Source organism: Schizophyllum commune (genome assembly GCF_000143185.2).
Source record: "Schizophyllum commune H4-8 unplaced genomic scaffold SCHCOscaffold_7, whole genome shotgun sequence".
Classification (NCBI taxonomy): Eukaryota; Fungi; Basidiomycota; class Agaricomycetes; order Agaricales; family Schizophyllaceae; genus Schizophyllum; species Schizophyllum commune.
The window spans coordinates 2,336,111-2,349,960 of NW_026089544.1; the positions used below are offsets into that span (position 1 = coordinate 2,336,111).

A 13,850-nucleotide genomic window follows, 5' to 3' on the forward strand; every position below is an offset into this window, starting at 1 on the left:
GGTGTGAGGGTGTTCGAGTAGAACCTTTACCCCGGGGCCATTGCGCAGTCGCACAAGGATATCCAGCGGCCTCGTAAAGCATGTGATGACATTGGAAGGATCTGCTACCACTCTCCCCGGGCGGAGGCGTTGGTGCATTGGATGCAGGAACTCCAGCCACGCGAATATTGATGGCCAGAGGTTGGGAGGTAGCCTCTGCTTGAGGACGGCACATCGGTTGCCATGTTCTTTAGCAAGGCGATGTACAGTGTAAAAGCAGACAATAGAAAGCGCGACGCAGATGACGTTATCGTCGTCGTACGTCAATCTAGCGCTCGCGGACCATGGTGGTGTCGAGGAAAGCAGAGAAAACGCGATTCCTTCGTCAAGTATAGTAGTGACAGTGAGTATGTCGGCATTCTTGATAGCGGAGGAGGTCCCAGCGTTGTCGATGACGTTCAGAGCTTCGCACAGTCGATGGGCCTCGTCTAGTATGAAAGAAGCATGGTCCTATGTGGCGGGTCAGCTCGACGGCGGGGTCGGGTAATCATGAAAAGAGCTTTCACATTGCTGACCATGATGGCCTACGTCCAAGATCTGTGAGAACTTTTCAGAAAAAGGTGTCCTGGTTTATAGACGGCGATGGCAGGGACCAAAAGTGGCCTGTTGTTTGTTGATGCATCGGTTGTTTCCGTTGCGGAGATTGCCGACAAGGCCTTTCAAATTGTTGATTTCTCACAGGCTCTGAGCGTGTTTGAGGTTCAAGCGCACCTCTGAGCACTATTGAATGCACGAACGAGACGCCAGCTCTAGTGAATATCTGCCTCGATTCACGCTGTTTCGTTCCTCACTGTACCGTGTTCTCGGCGTGTAGCTCCCCTTCCACCTTGTCTTGTTTGCACACTCATAGCGCCTCTTTTTCTCGATATTGTTCTAGGAAGATGCTCCGGTCGCCTTCGTCCATCATCCGCCATCTCCAAGTTCATGTTGCAAGCTGCAGTGAGATGAGCAAAACGAACCTAGGCGACTCGTGACATGTCCGTGACCCGGCCCGCTATGCGCGCCGATCAGCGTGCCTTTTACAAATTTCCGGGCTGGCGTCCGCCACCATGTCATTCCTCCGCGCTGCTCTCAGCTGCTGCCTCGGCAAGCGCCCGCGCGACGTTCAAGACGATGTGCGTGTTACCTTCCATAACTTGCGATCCCGAGCCCACCGTCCAAAGGAAAACGAACTCATGAGCAGGTCCGGATGTAGGTGATCCCGAACGAGGAGTCGCGTCTCATTCCCCCAGTCACGGACGAGCCTTCCGGGTGAGTGGTGCCCATGCTTTTGTAGGAAACGCAAGCGCTGACGGATGCTTGTGCTCGCGCCCGATGTCCTTTGTACTTCTTTCCTCGTGTCCTGCACGCGCGCACACGATCGCAGCTCGTCCCTTCCGAATGTCTCAACCATGGACCAGCAAAAGATCAGGGACAAGCTCGGAGTCATCGTGCGCGCCAAGGAAGGGTGCGTCGATCCCCCACACACTCTCATACCCTGACTCAACTCCCGTTCACAGCCGCATGGTCAACGTGCACGCCGCGATACCCTTCAACCTCCACAATCAGGCGCGCCCGAACGACCCCTCCGGCTCGCGCTCCGCGTCCGGCTCGACGCGGCGCTTCCCCGCGGCGCAGCGCGACTCGCAGCTGTACGCGTCGCGGGACTCGAGCCTGTCGAGCGAAGAGAACATCGGGTACCTTGGCGGGGATGCGGTGCGCGGGAAGCCGCTGAACGTGCGCCTGGTCGGCGGCGGGCGGGCGCGGGGGCGCTCGCGGCTGAAGGCGGGGAGCAGCGGGGGAAGCAGCGGAGAGGAGCGGGGATCGGGGCGAGAAGGGAAGGGGGAGTCCACGGACGAGGGGACGCCGACGGTGCGTGGTTTATGAGGCCCGGGTTGGGGAAGTATGACGTGCTGACGGCGTGCTAGCAGATGGCTGCGACGGTTACGCCTGCGGAAGAGCAGGCGGTGCCGCCGGTGAAGGGCAAGCCGTTCAAGATAGAGGATACGGGCGACATCGCGCTCAGTTGGGATTAGCGGGCCATTCCTTCATCCCTCAACCTTCTTCAAACATACCCTACCTAGACCGCGGTCTCGCTACCGCTATCAAACCTAAGCGCCCTCGCTTCCCAGCGTCGCCGTTATCAAACCTACGCCGCCATTCTAATCCCGCATACTCCACATCACGAACAGGAAATCATATTTCACCGCCATGTCTTCCCATCCTCTTGTCGCCACGCCGTTCATGCCCTTTCTCGCTTTCTGGATTGCATTCTTTTTTCCCCATCGCAAACTCACTTCACCTTCTCCGTTGCAAATTTGGGTTCATCGTGTATCTATCGTATAGTCGACATCAATCGCACCTTCGTGTTGTAGCAAGCGACATTTGGCTTTATCTATCCCCTCCTTAATATGCTATGGCGTTGTCTGCGTTCTTCACGGATGGAGCGAAGGTACGTCTTTCTTGTCCCCGCGCAGCGCTGAGCTTGTCTGTATCTCGGCCGCGAGTTGCTGATGCCTATACTGACTCTGGCGCTATCCGTCGACGCCATCAGTACTTGGTGAGCTCCTCTCCTGCTGTGCTACGCTCGTCTTGACCAATTCCAGTCTCTCTATCGACCGTACCTTCAGGATACCAGGCTATTCGGACTCAGCCAGCAGTCCCGGACTCCCGGTCACGCGTCTATCAGGGCTCAACATAATTGCGTAGCATCCTCTTCATGGTGAGCCTACTCAACCGACCTTGACGCCCTATACGCCGTCTCATACCTGGAAGATGCTCGACAGCTCTACGACATCTCCATGGACACCAAGGGGCTTGCCCTCGTCGTGACTGCACACGTGTCATGTCTTCTGCAGCGCACCGCCACCCAGGCTGATTCGAAGCCTCGGACGCCCGCGGTGACAGAACCTGTCAGTCGGCGTCCTTCTTAGCCTCTGCCCGCATAGGCTGCTGCCTGCACGTAGCTGTCGCTGGCCAAGAGCAAGGCCAACTTCTGATCCAATCCGTTGAAAAAGCAATGCGCGCGTAGGTCAACGTTTCGTCAAGCCACGTAGAACGTCATGTAGGTGCTGAATCCATCGATAAGCATTCAACCTATACGTGAAAGCCAGCCGTTGCAATTTGCGTATAGCATTCACTCCAAGCCACACGTTGACCAGTACAACCTCGCGCGACGAAGTGTGCGCGACCCTGTCGATCTTCAAGTGGCGCTCCCTGACTTGTCCTCGAGCGGATCGAATAGGTCGATGGTGACTGTGATCCGCTGCTCTGCACACAGCTTCAGAGGCGCTATTATGGGGGCTAGGGATGCCTGCGCCCTTCGAGCGTACGTGGATTTTGAGGTAGAGCACTGGCACGTCGTTGCATGAGATGGGGTATAGGCACTCGACGTCCCGAACAGGATCCTGCGCAGACCTGTACTTTCAGGAGCCTTGCCACGGGAGCGAGGGCGTCTATGTCATGCGGTCAGGTCAGGCTATCGCGAGAACCAACAGGATGACCTAACCTAACACGAGGGTTTCCTATTTTCAGTCATGTTGGTCGGTACTTATACGCGGCAGAACCAGGCGAATGAAAGACACAACCAGAGCGCGTGGTGCATGGCTTGTCTGCGGTTGCATGACGCGGTGGGATGATGTATACGGGACCAAAATACATATATGAGCGCCATCGGGGTACAACTTCGAGTACAACTAAGGTGATACATATTCAAGTTCATGACCTGCTAATTGATTGTCCTAAAACTTAAAGAGCGAGCCTGTTCACTTAGGAATCGTGGAAGCGCAACTCATAGGGGAGGCATGTAACTATCGCAGGTCGCGGTTCTTCAGCGTTTGAAGGTGCTCATGAACCCCAAGAACTGACTGCAGCTCGTCCCAGAAAGCATACGCAGCACAGAAATATTTGGCCCGCCTGTCCATAGAACACTGGCCGCACAGGTTGACAAGCGATTCAAACTTATTGCCAGGGTAGCGCATACCCGTTCCACGCGGCGATACTCCGACATTGTCGTAGTAGCTCAGAGACCTACTGCGCAGCGCTTGCCTTGCGGACACGATGCGGTCTCCCTCAATGAAGCGCTAGCAAGGGCAGCCTTCGCTCCGTCGGGTCAAAGCATCATCCGGGAAGTAGCGTGCGACCAGGCAGAATACCTGGTACAAGCGCTGAGAGAGTAGAAGGGCGGTGTGATAAGACACGCTGGGTAGCGTATCAGCGAGATGGGGCTGCTTCGATACGTGCTCATGCAGTCTTAGCACAACGCTTGGAATGAGCCACGATGCGCCGATCTCCTGCACGACAGCGTGGGCGAGGGTAAGGAAAGGGACGATTGACTTGTTGATGTTGACGGGGTCGCGCGCGGGGAGGTGCGAGGACAATATAATTGGCCGCGTTTACACGTCGGGCGTACGCGAGTGCAAACGGTAAAGAAGTACAAAAAGATCGGGCGCGTTACGATAACCGTGACTCGGCGATTGCCGTACATGTGACGCCGAGCCTCGGCAGCTCGACAATATCTACGATATTCTGACATGACTCAGGCGATACTCGAATGGCATACGAGCCAAGATCATGTACTTACCTCCTGCACCTGATCAAAATCGATAGGGAAGTACTTGGCAAGGTGCTCGAGCGCGCGCCGGCGGAAATATGGGACATGATATTTGTGCGACAGGCGCAGTACGGCTAGGAGCTGCTCCCAGTCGACCACGTCAAGACAAGTAGGGAAAGACCTGAAGGGGCGCGTGAGCTGACAGGCGCTTCGCATCTGCTCAAGCCACGTACCCTGGCACGAACGTCGCCTTCAGCCAATGTGCAACCTCGTCGGGAGGGTCGGATAGAGCTACGACGGGGACACCGCTTAACAGATCAGATCCCTCCTCGGGTTGGGGGACACGGAACATGTTAGAGAAGTGTTCAGACTGCGATGCGAGGTAGCCTTGGTAGACGCGGCAGGCGCGATCGCCGATGAGGATGATCAAGTTGCCGTCGGGAAACCAGAGACGGTCGACCTTGTTCAATTTTTGTCGATTGGGTCGCTCATCGCCTTGTTCTAGTCGATGTCAATAGGAGTAGTAGATGATGAGCGCAGGAAGGGGGTTGTACGGTCGGACCTATCGCCTTCCCGCCTATCGATTGATCAAGGTCATGTGCCTCGGACTTGGACGGCACACGGAACCAAACAATGCCAAAGGTGCGCAGTCTCTCGTCCCATCCAGCCATGTCCGACCTCTTCATCGCCCCTCTCCGTCAAATATTTTCCCTCCGCGACCAGCACCTACCTCCCTACTATCTTCGTCTGGTTCATTGCGGGATGTCTTACCCGAATTTGTCATCAATTTAGGTCTCTTTCCGGGCCATCAATGAAGCTTTACCGGGACCAAAACGCGCGCAATGGGTAGGTCCAGATTATCGTAATTTTTGTCTCATATGTCGCACTCACTGTATAGAAAGGCGCCGACTCGGGACTATACAACTTGCTGCCTCCCAATCTCCCACTTTTCCGGCCCCACGAGCACTTTCCCATCTACAGAGGCCCACTGTCGGCTATCCACAGCCGCTTTCCTTCTTCGTCTTTAAACAAAATCATGGGCGAAGAGTACCGACCTCTTGACCTCAGCGCTGCGGAGGCGGCCCTTCCCGCTCTCGCTTTCTACTCCGATCCCGACGTCGGCGGCTACGTGATTTCGCATGGAAATTCCTGGTACCGCGGACAAGCCATCAACGAACTCAATGTATCCACTCTTCTCTGGCTGGCCAATGTTCAGGTACGCTCCCACTCATAGCAGGCAGTGGATGTCCCGATTGATGTCCACCACAGGCCACCGGAGGCCCCCTCGCGGATGCGAGAGACGCTGCTGAGGCGTACATGAACGGGATTCTCCAGAATCCTGGGTATGTCAGGATCCCTTACGGGCAGTACCGCTTCGCAACGATAGGTTCTGTGATGAGCGACGACCCGGAGTACATCCGATGGATGTGGGCGCGCGCCTGGACGGGCCAAAGGGTGCGTTTCAGTTGAACCTTTGCTTCCTAGTTCTTGTTTGTTCGTCCTCAATTCGCAACCGCCCAACATCTTCGTGATCCATGAGTCGCGTGAATGCTCATCACGATCTTACAGTTCCCCTTCTTTGGCAGGACCTTGTGTCGGTTTCTTAACCTGCCCGAGAACCACCCGCAATACGGGGCCAGCGGCGCTGACGATCACACTCATGCACCACTTTCATAGATGCATTGAGTTCCGCTTCTCCTATCAATGAACCTTTGCACGAAGGAGGCTCAAGAGAACGGCTTGATCCTCGCAGGAGCCACTCGTAGATTAGCAGTGTAGTTGTTCACAAGAAGAGAAGAGCTCAGAACTGAAGCTTCTGTACATACGTAAGGTAACCTTCTAGATAGGCGGTAAAGCCATAGACCACGGTAGGTCCCAAATCTGTATCCTTCCACCCAGGTGCATCTTGACCCACATTTGAACGACCCGGCCGGAGAGTAACAACGGGCTGACATGCCGTATTTCGAACTCATACGCCCGACTGCCATCATACGCAAGGTTCAGCGTCAGCGTCGCAAGGCCGACGCGTCCCATTTGCTTATCAAGAGTCCTCAGAGCGCTCGAGATGGCATCTCGATGGTCTTGCATAAAGAGAGAGGCGATGCCGTAGATGTGCATGGCGTCTTTCACGCTCAAACGGCCTGATGGAGCTTGGTCAGCTGTCGCTCCTCGGACTGTCTATGCGCGGAATATGTACCGTCCATGCCCCATATGTTTTCGGGGTCGCAGCTCCCGCGGTGCAAGTGTCGGTTCATGCGCTGGCAGCTTCCGGAGCAGTAGAAGTCTTTGGCGCAAGGGCATGCGCGCACTTCACGGTTGTGAGGTCCCTTGAGAGGTTCATGAGTCCGGCGCCCTTCAGCTATGTGGTGCGCACTCACCATCTCGTTGTGGCAATGGAACTGCCCCTTTCGAATCTGGCGCGCGACACGCGCCGCGCTCTCGATGCGGTCGATCTCGGTGGCCAGCTCGTCGTAGCTGTTGATCCGGCGTCCGTAACGCGGCCTCCCGGGGGCGCTGTCGTCAAGCGCGAAGCGGCGATGCTGGGCGCGGATAGCGCGGAAGACGTCGGGGAAGTGCGCGCCTGCTGCTATGTGGCTTGCCAGACTCTGCACATCGCACGACGGCACCGTGCGAGATACATCGCGCAGGAGCGTCATGAGCCCTATATGTATGGACCGCTTGAGAGTGACGTGGTCCTCGCCGCCTGCGACCATGCGATAGAGCAGGGTGACGGCGTTGTCCATGCAGTCGTGCCACTCCTTCCTCGTCAGGCAAGTGCGCACAGCTAACATGACTTTATCCATGGTCTTGCGGGAGTGGCGCTCGACACGAAAGTCGATGACGGCAGCGAGGAAGCCAGTGATGCGGAAGTAAGCAGTCCAGAGCCCGTCGTAGCCAGGGATAGGGGATAAGCGCGTGAGATAGTGGGTCTGCCGGGCAATACGGCGCCACAGTCGAGCGTTATCGTATCTGCATAAACGGTGGACTTCTGTGATGAATGCAGCCCGGGTTGCTTCGCCTGCGTCGTTCAAACTTTGGTGTAGGTGGTCCATCGCGTTGATTATGCGGACGACACATGCAGTCGCAAACGGGTCACTCGCCTCCACGTGCACATCGAAGTTCATCCAGGCGTCACAGAGAAGAGGGAGAGCAGCGGGAGTAGTGAGAAGTATACGCCAACCATCCGTATCCAGGCGGCTGATCGCTTCGAAGGCGCAGTAGATGGCAGCAACGACGTTGAGCCCACCGATTTCCTTCTCGTAACACCGGCCATAGGCTGGATATAGATACTCGACCCAGCGAATGAAATTTTGCCAAAGGTCACGAGGGAACGTCCGCTCGAGATGTGCAAATGCTGGCGATGAGCGCGCGACGGCAACTACACCCCCAAGGAGGTCGAAGGCATTGAGGATCGACACGGCGCGGCCATCGTCCCAGTATATGACTTCAGATTCCGGTGGTGTATCGCTAGAGAGTGCCGAAAAGATATGGCCTTTTGCGAGAATGGACCTGATCTTTGCGGCGGCAGGTTTACCAGGAGCCAGCGACGGGGCGGAGAGCTTAGCGATAGCGTCATACGAAGAGACCCCGACGCTCTCCCTGAGCTCATTCAGAGAGTCCAGTAGGCTATCCTCTTCTTCCCATGCCTTGGCATAAACCGGGTTTCCCGGCGCTATCTGGTGTTCAGCGTGTGTTCTTGCGTTCAACTCAACCGCTAAGATTGACTTACGGAAACGCATCGGCTTGCCCCGATGCGAGTCATGTGAGGAACCTTTGTTTCGTGAAGTCATACACACTAAAGGCCAAAACAAGGACGCAAAGCTGGCAGCTATGCGTCGATCTGGTGATGGTGCAGTGATGTAGTGAGAAACAGCGGCCAGCTACCCAGGTTGAAGTCCACATATGTGGCGCTCCCACGTGGCGATTGGATAGCTGCTCATTACTCCCGGGCGAACACTCACATCCCTCCATCTCGACGTGAAGCTCGAATTCACTCTGATTTATACCATTATCTCGAACTATAGACACCTGCACATTGGCTTTACAGCTTTGAAAGCTCCCAACTATGGCGAAAGGCGCGCGGGCGTCCGCGAAAGCGCCGAAGTCGACTGCAAGACGGAAGTCCACCCGTAAGCGCGTCCTCGCGCCCCCCTCGACGTCGAAGCCGCAAGCATTGCCGTCTGCGAAGAAACAGCATTCGGGAAGGAAGAAGATTCAGAAAATATCGACCTACCCATCGTGCGTAGTCCGCAATACCTCCAGCGCTCGCTGACGCGCCGCCGCATTATCAGCGACCATGTTGGAGCTCTGGACGATATCCCCTGCTTTCAATGGTTCAAGAGCTTCGACGAAATGTGCGCGCGCGGCGTTCACTGCTCAACGCAGGCGGGCATTGCGGGGAAGGCGTCGGGAGCAACATCGGTCGTGCTGTGCGTTGCGTACTTCATGCTTCCCTTCCTGACTCTGACGCGTCGTTGACTCCAGAAACTCGGGATACTCAGGGGATGGGGAAGCGCCGAACCAAATGTGTGTCCGTCTCCTCCTTACAATACCACTCTCACTGACCGAAGTCCCCAGCATCATGGACGGCCAGGGTGCGCGTCCTTCCGCCACAATGTACCACCCTCTCACCACTTTCTCCTCATCCAGGTGGACGCGCACGCCTCTGCACAGAACATAGCTTCGATCAATCTTGGGACAGCCGCGGCAATGCTGGCCTGCGCGCGTGCTGGCAGTCGGGCGCCGAAGTGCGCGTTTGTCGCGGCTGGAGGACGCGCTACGGACCGACGAAGGGGTATCGTTACGACGGGTGCTGGATGGTTGTGAATGTACGTACCCGCCAACTGATATCCTCCTCCTTGCTGATCATTCATCTTGTAGGCCTGGCAAGCGCGCGCGCCAGACGGGTTCCTTCGCTGTCGGTTCCACCTGGTCGTGCGTCGTTCGTGTCCTTTCATCGTTCATGCCATTGACAAGCTTTTCCTTCAGCGCCTCCCCGACCAACCCCTTGACCCCGAGCACGGCATGCCGGAGCTCTCGCCGCGCTTGCTGCAGGATCTGGAGCGCATCGACCGCGCGCGGCAGCCTGAGCGGGCCAATGACGAGCTAGAGCCGAAGGTGTACGAGGGCGGGCGAGCGCAGCCGCGACTGTTGGTGGAGAGGAAGGTGCGGATGCGCTGCGTCTATCTGACAATCTGACTGACAATGTCCGACTCGATGTAGGGCACGACCAAGGGTTCGGCGAAGAAGCTGCAGTCCAACGCGTCTGCGGTCGCGGAGGCGCAGGCCGTTATCGATGGCGCGCCGGCGAGGAAGCGCAAGCGGCCAGAGAAGGAGTGGGAGGAGATGCCTGATGCGTGGGAGGGCGGGGAGGCGACGACGTCGAAGAGCGGGAGGACGAAGACTACGAGGGGAGAGAAGACCGCGAGGGGAGAGAAGACCGCGAGGGGAGGGAAGGCAAAGGAGTTGGCGGGCAAGCCGACATCGCCGCTGGAGGGAGAGCTACCGTCGACATTCAGGAGCGGCCGCTTGTTGAGGAGGGGTCTCCAGGGGAAGTCGAGCACGACGACGACGATGGCGGGTGGGTCGCAGGGGAAGACGGACCAATCTAGCGGGAGCGAGGTGGAGGGCTCTTCCCATGATGAGGTCGAGGCCGGCTCCTCGGACCACGAGCTGGACGTGGACGAGGCCGAAGACGTATCGGTCGACGGACAGGCGGGAGACAAAGAGGTGAATGGCGGGCACGCGGACGACGAGGAGTTGGACGCTCCAGCGTCTGTTGAGATGGGGGATGATGAAGAGGCCGAGGAGATGGCGAACGGTGCGGCGCTCGACGATGGGAAGGATGACCAGGTACTTGATGACGACAAGTCGGACGACACGCTGGGCGAACAGATGGCGGTTGAGCACGCGCTCGACGACGGCAAGTCGGACAGCGACGAGCTCGACGGCGGAGAGGCAGCCGGCGACGTGTTCGCAGACAAGTCGGACGACGAGCTCGCCAGGCTTCTGCAGGCGACGGTGAAGAAGGAGGAGGACGGCGAGGCGCAGGTGTACGCTACGGTGCAGGACCCGTTGCACGTCGCGAGGCGGACGTTAGCGAAGGCCAAGCCGCTGCGGAAGAAGCGCAAGTCTCAGGAGGAGGAGGCACCGTCGTCGTCGCAGCCGAAGAGGTCGGCATGCTCGTCTGGCTCGCGGACCTCGTCGACGGCTTGCAGTTCATCGGTGTCTCAGAAGGAGGCTTTTCCCTTTCCCGAGCGCCGCTTGCAGGTCAGCCTTCAGCAGCGGTCGCAGTCCGGCCGCGACGCGGCTTCGAAGTCCAGTCGTCCAACGAAGACCATGCGAGCGAGACGCCGAGGTCGCTCAAGGACGCCGCCTCGGAAGCCCGTGGTGCGGTTGACGGTGTCGGCGTCTCCAAGTCCGGGGCCCGACGAGAGGCGAGCTGTGCCACGAGAGTCGGAGCTCGACTAGCTCTGAAAATGTCGAACGGCACGTTAGGTTTGGCTGTGTCCATACCGACAGGCGCCTCGCCGGTGTCAAGACTTACCGCGCTCAAGTGTGATGCAACGTGCAGGCAGTCCGATGGAACCTAGTCCTTGACGCCGCCTGCTGGATTCCCTCTCTACAAACATCCCTCTCTATCTGCCACCGCCTGCTGCTATCCTCATGCGCGCACTATCTACTCAAATACTCTACTTCTTGGATCTCAGCGACTACCTGGTACCTCTTGGATTTTACTCCGCGTCGAAGACGCTGTTGATTGGCACGAAATTACTAATGATAATATGAATCTCAAGCCATATTTAATGTATACACGTACCACTTCTTGGAATATATCATCGACTGACCTGCTGCTGACTCGCACCGCATCCCGTTCGAACAGTCGCGCAAAACCTTGACGCCACATAATGCTTCAGCGTGACATCGACTGTTGCTCTTCGCCTTCATCGTCCTGTCGCTGTACCTAGCGAGACGAATCTACGTGGGATACGAGTTGCTGACATCGAATATGGCGTGACAGTCCCTTAGAAGCCATGAAACCAACGCTGCTAGTTGTGTCGACTGCAATCATCGGGTCACTCAATGTGCGTTATGGTAATGTGATCGTGACATATCTTGATTCTGTTTCGATCTTCCAGATCTCTATTCCTGCACTCACCCCAAGGAACACTTTCCAGAGCACAGCTCCCAGTATGCCTGGTGCCTTGAACGTACCAACCGCTTCTGACGTATTAGCAGGGAACGCTTAGATGGCACGATATCGCCGAGTCGACCAAGAGCTCGCTAGATTGCAGTCGTTGTTCGAGCGGGCCCGGGACACCGTATCGGCGCAAGGAGACTTGCAACCCCTACTCTCTCGCTGCGAGGCCATCGTGGCACGCGGCATCGCGTTCTCTCTGCTCGACGAAGACCCTGAATTGATTCCATCCGATACTCTGTTCGAGGCATCCCGAGTTCGGGCTCTACGTCACTCATTCGAAGCATACGCACAATGGATAGATCTTTTCTGCAACGAGCGGAACCTCAATCTCAGCAAGGATCCGGTCCACGTCAACCGTGTTTTTAGCTGGGTCGAAGTCCTACATCCTATGCACCGTCGTTTACCTGCTTCGACGCCCGCGGAGCAGGACTTGGTGCTAACGCTCAACGTGGCGATCACGAAAATCCTCTCTTCGCTCGACAAAAAGACTGATCTCATGCCATATCTTTTCTCCAACCCACGCACTCTTTTCCTCGCCGTCGACCTCTGGGTTCACATGCCCTCGTACTTCTCGCAGTCCTTGGCTGACGGCACCGCACCTGCCGTCGCCCTGATGCTCTCGAACACTGTGAAAAGCATGTTCAAATTCTCGCTGGCCAACGAGGCGGCCATCATCCTCTTCGCAGAGCTGCTCCGCACTGTGCCGGACTCGCGGGGGCTGTATCGCTGTCTCGTAGGCCACATGAAGTTCCTCGCCCTCATGCGGCGAGGAGATGCGCGACGGCAGGCATGGGAGACGCACTTCCTCCTGGTCGGCACGACGAAAAACTTGATCGGCAGATTCCGTCCTTTCCGCCCTCTCCCCCGCGGGATGTATCGGCGCATCATCGAGGCGGCGACGCTGTGCCTCCACGAAGGGTACACGTCCGCGGTGAGAGACGCCATCATGGCGCTCCGCATGCTCTTCTTGGGTGCTGCCAGTTGTCCGCGTGGCTATGTCTGCGCGATCGAGGTGGATGTGCTTGGGTTCATGGCTCGCGCCCACGCCGCCGGTATCCGAGGCGGCGGTGGGGCCCCGGAAGACGACTCTGACATCATCCTCCTGCACATGCGCGCGAGTCTCGTCTTCCCCTCCGTCCTCCGGGCGCTACATCGCAAGCATGGCGCGGAACTTGGCGACGCAGGCAATCGAAAATCGCCTATCGAGCGCGAGTTCCCAGGCCTGGTACAGTTCTTTCGACGTCGATGGGACGAGTGCACGGATGAGGTTGCGAAGGAACGTTTCAATAGCTTTCTGCAATGCTCGAATAGTCTTGCTGTATGCGTGTCGTGTCACACACAATCCTCGTACTCACCACCTTCCTTCAGGACTCGCACGAGCACGCTCTCCGATACTGCCCATGCGGCGAGGCCTTTTACTGCTCGGTTGAATGCCAAAGACAACATTGGCGTGCAGTGCATAGCAAAACATGTCGCTCGAATGATGGCGTCTGGGGGATTGGAGGTATGCACTTTGCCTGTCCGCGGTCATCCATTCATCAGCGTCCCCAGACACAATCACCCTTTCCGACATGCGAGATATTGTCCGCATGATACACTCGATAATCGTCGCGCAGCGAGACTGCATCGTCGAAGGTGTCATCTCGGCCGCGCAACGGATCATAAATCCGCCAACAAAAGAAGAATTCTGGCAGGAAATTACGGAATCATGGAAGGCGGGTCGTGGCACGCCGGATCCGCTGTTGGCGCCGGACATGCCTCTCGAGGTTTACATCGCCTTCGACCTCTTCAGCCCTCCGACCCAAGGCCGGGGCGACTTTGACTTTCGGTTCCTGTTACGAGAAACCCACGAGGAGGTGGATCCGGACAAGTTCGTGGTGGACGTGCGCTTCGAATTGAAGGCCGAGATGATCATCAGGACGTTGCCAGTCGTTTACTATGTGCAACAGTTACAGTCAATGGAATGATGTGCATGGGTTACAGCTCTCTCAATCCTTCTATCCTCGCTCGCCCATGCACAAATGCGTCGACATTTCGCGCACGCAAGTCGGACTGGATGACATCGGTTCTTTTGCCTTT

At 57.1% G+C, this 13,850-nt stretch overlaps 6 protein-coding genes across 6 annotated transcripts; 4 read left to right on the top strand and 2 right to left on the bottom strand.

Moving 5' to 3' along the window:
- Window positions 1-1,090: 1,090 nt before the first annotated feature.
- SCHCODRAFT_02504747 (uncharacterized protein) lies at window positions 1,091-2,428 on the top strand (the record flags this gene model as incomplete). Its single annotated transcript, XM_003031133.2, has 5 exons — window positions 1,091-1,154; window positions 1,235-1,290; window positions 1,406-1,486; window positions 1,539-1,890; window positions 1,947-2,428. Coding segments are annotated over 5 exons (1,035 nt in total), but the record flags the coding sequence as incomplete, so codon positions are not given.
- Window positions 2,429-4,378: 1,950 nt separating this feature from the next.
- Window positions 4,379-5,124, bottom strand: SCHCODRAFT_02630169 (uncharacterized protein). The gene is made up of 3 exons (XM_003030750.3): window positions 4,804-5,124; window positions 4,601-4,751; window positions 4,379-4,545 (listed from the first exon to the last, which is right to left on the bottom strand). The coding sequence occupies exons 1-3, from the start codon at window positions 4,920-4,922 to the stop codon at window positions 4,471-4,473; spliced, it is 345 nt and encodes a 114-aa protein (XP_003030796.1). The 5' UTR covers window positions 4,923-5,124; the 3' UTR covers window positions 4,379-4,470.
- A 482-nt stretch (window positions 5,125-5,606) lies between these two features.
- SCHCODRAFT_02669107 (uncharacterized protein) lies at window positions 5,607-6,177 on the top strand (the record flags this gene model as incomplete). The annotated part of the gene is made up of 4 exons (XM_003031132.2): window positions 5,607-5,786; window positions 5,840-5,997; window positions 6,056-6,098; window positions 6,157-6,177. 4 exons carry the CDS (start codon window positions 5,607-5,609, stop codon window positions 6,175-6,177), a joined length of 402 nt encoding a protein of 133 aa, XP_003031178.1.
- Window positions 6,178-6,409: 232 nt separating this feature from the next.
- Window positions 6,410-7,227, bottom strand: SCHCODRAFT_02506516 (uncharacterized protein; the record flags this gene model as incomplete). Its single annotated transcript, XM_003030749.2, has 3 exons — window positions 6,410-6,711; window positions 6,768-6,897; window positions 6,949-7,227. The coding sequence occupies 3 exons, from the start codon at window positions 7,225-7,227 to the stop codon at window positions 6,410-6,412; spliced, it is 711 nt and encodes a 236-aa protein (XP_003030795.1).
- Window positions 7,228-8,923: 1,696 nt separating this feature from the next.
- Window positions 8,924-11,041, top strand: SCHCODRAFT_02600663 (uncharacterized protein; the record flags this gene model as incomplete). The annotated part of the gene is made up of 7 exons (XM_050344039.1): window positions 8,924-9,000; window positions 9,056-9,097; window positions 9,149-9,165; window positions 9,221-9,399; window positions 9,452-9,505; window positions 9,560-9,736; window positions 9,794-11,041. 7 exons carry the CDS (start codon window positions 8,924-8,926, stop codon window positions 11,039-11,041), a joined length of 1,794 nt encoding a protein of 597 aa, XP_050199822.1.
- A 468-nt stretch (window positions 11,042-11,509) lies between these two features.
- Window positions 11,510-13,800, top strand: SCHCODRAFT_02545613 (uncharacterized protein). Its single transcript, XM_050343637.1, has 5 exons — window positions 11,510-11,655; window positions 11,710-11,761; window positions 11,810-13,089; window positions 13,140-13,275; window positions 13,323-13,800. Exons 3-5 carry the CDS (start codon window positions 11,821-11,823, stop codon window positions 13,736-13,738), a joined length of 1,821 nt encoding a protein of 606 aa, XP_050199823.1. The 5' UTR covers window positions 11,510-11,655; window positions 11,710-11,761; window positions 11,810-11,820; the 3' UTR covers window positions 13,739-13,800.
- Window positions 13,801-13,850: the final 50 nt, after the last annotated feature.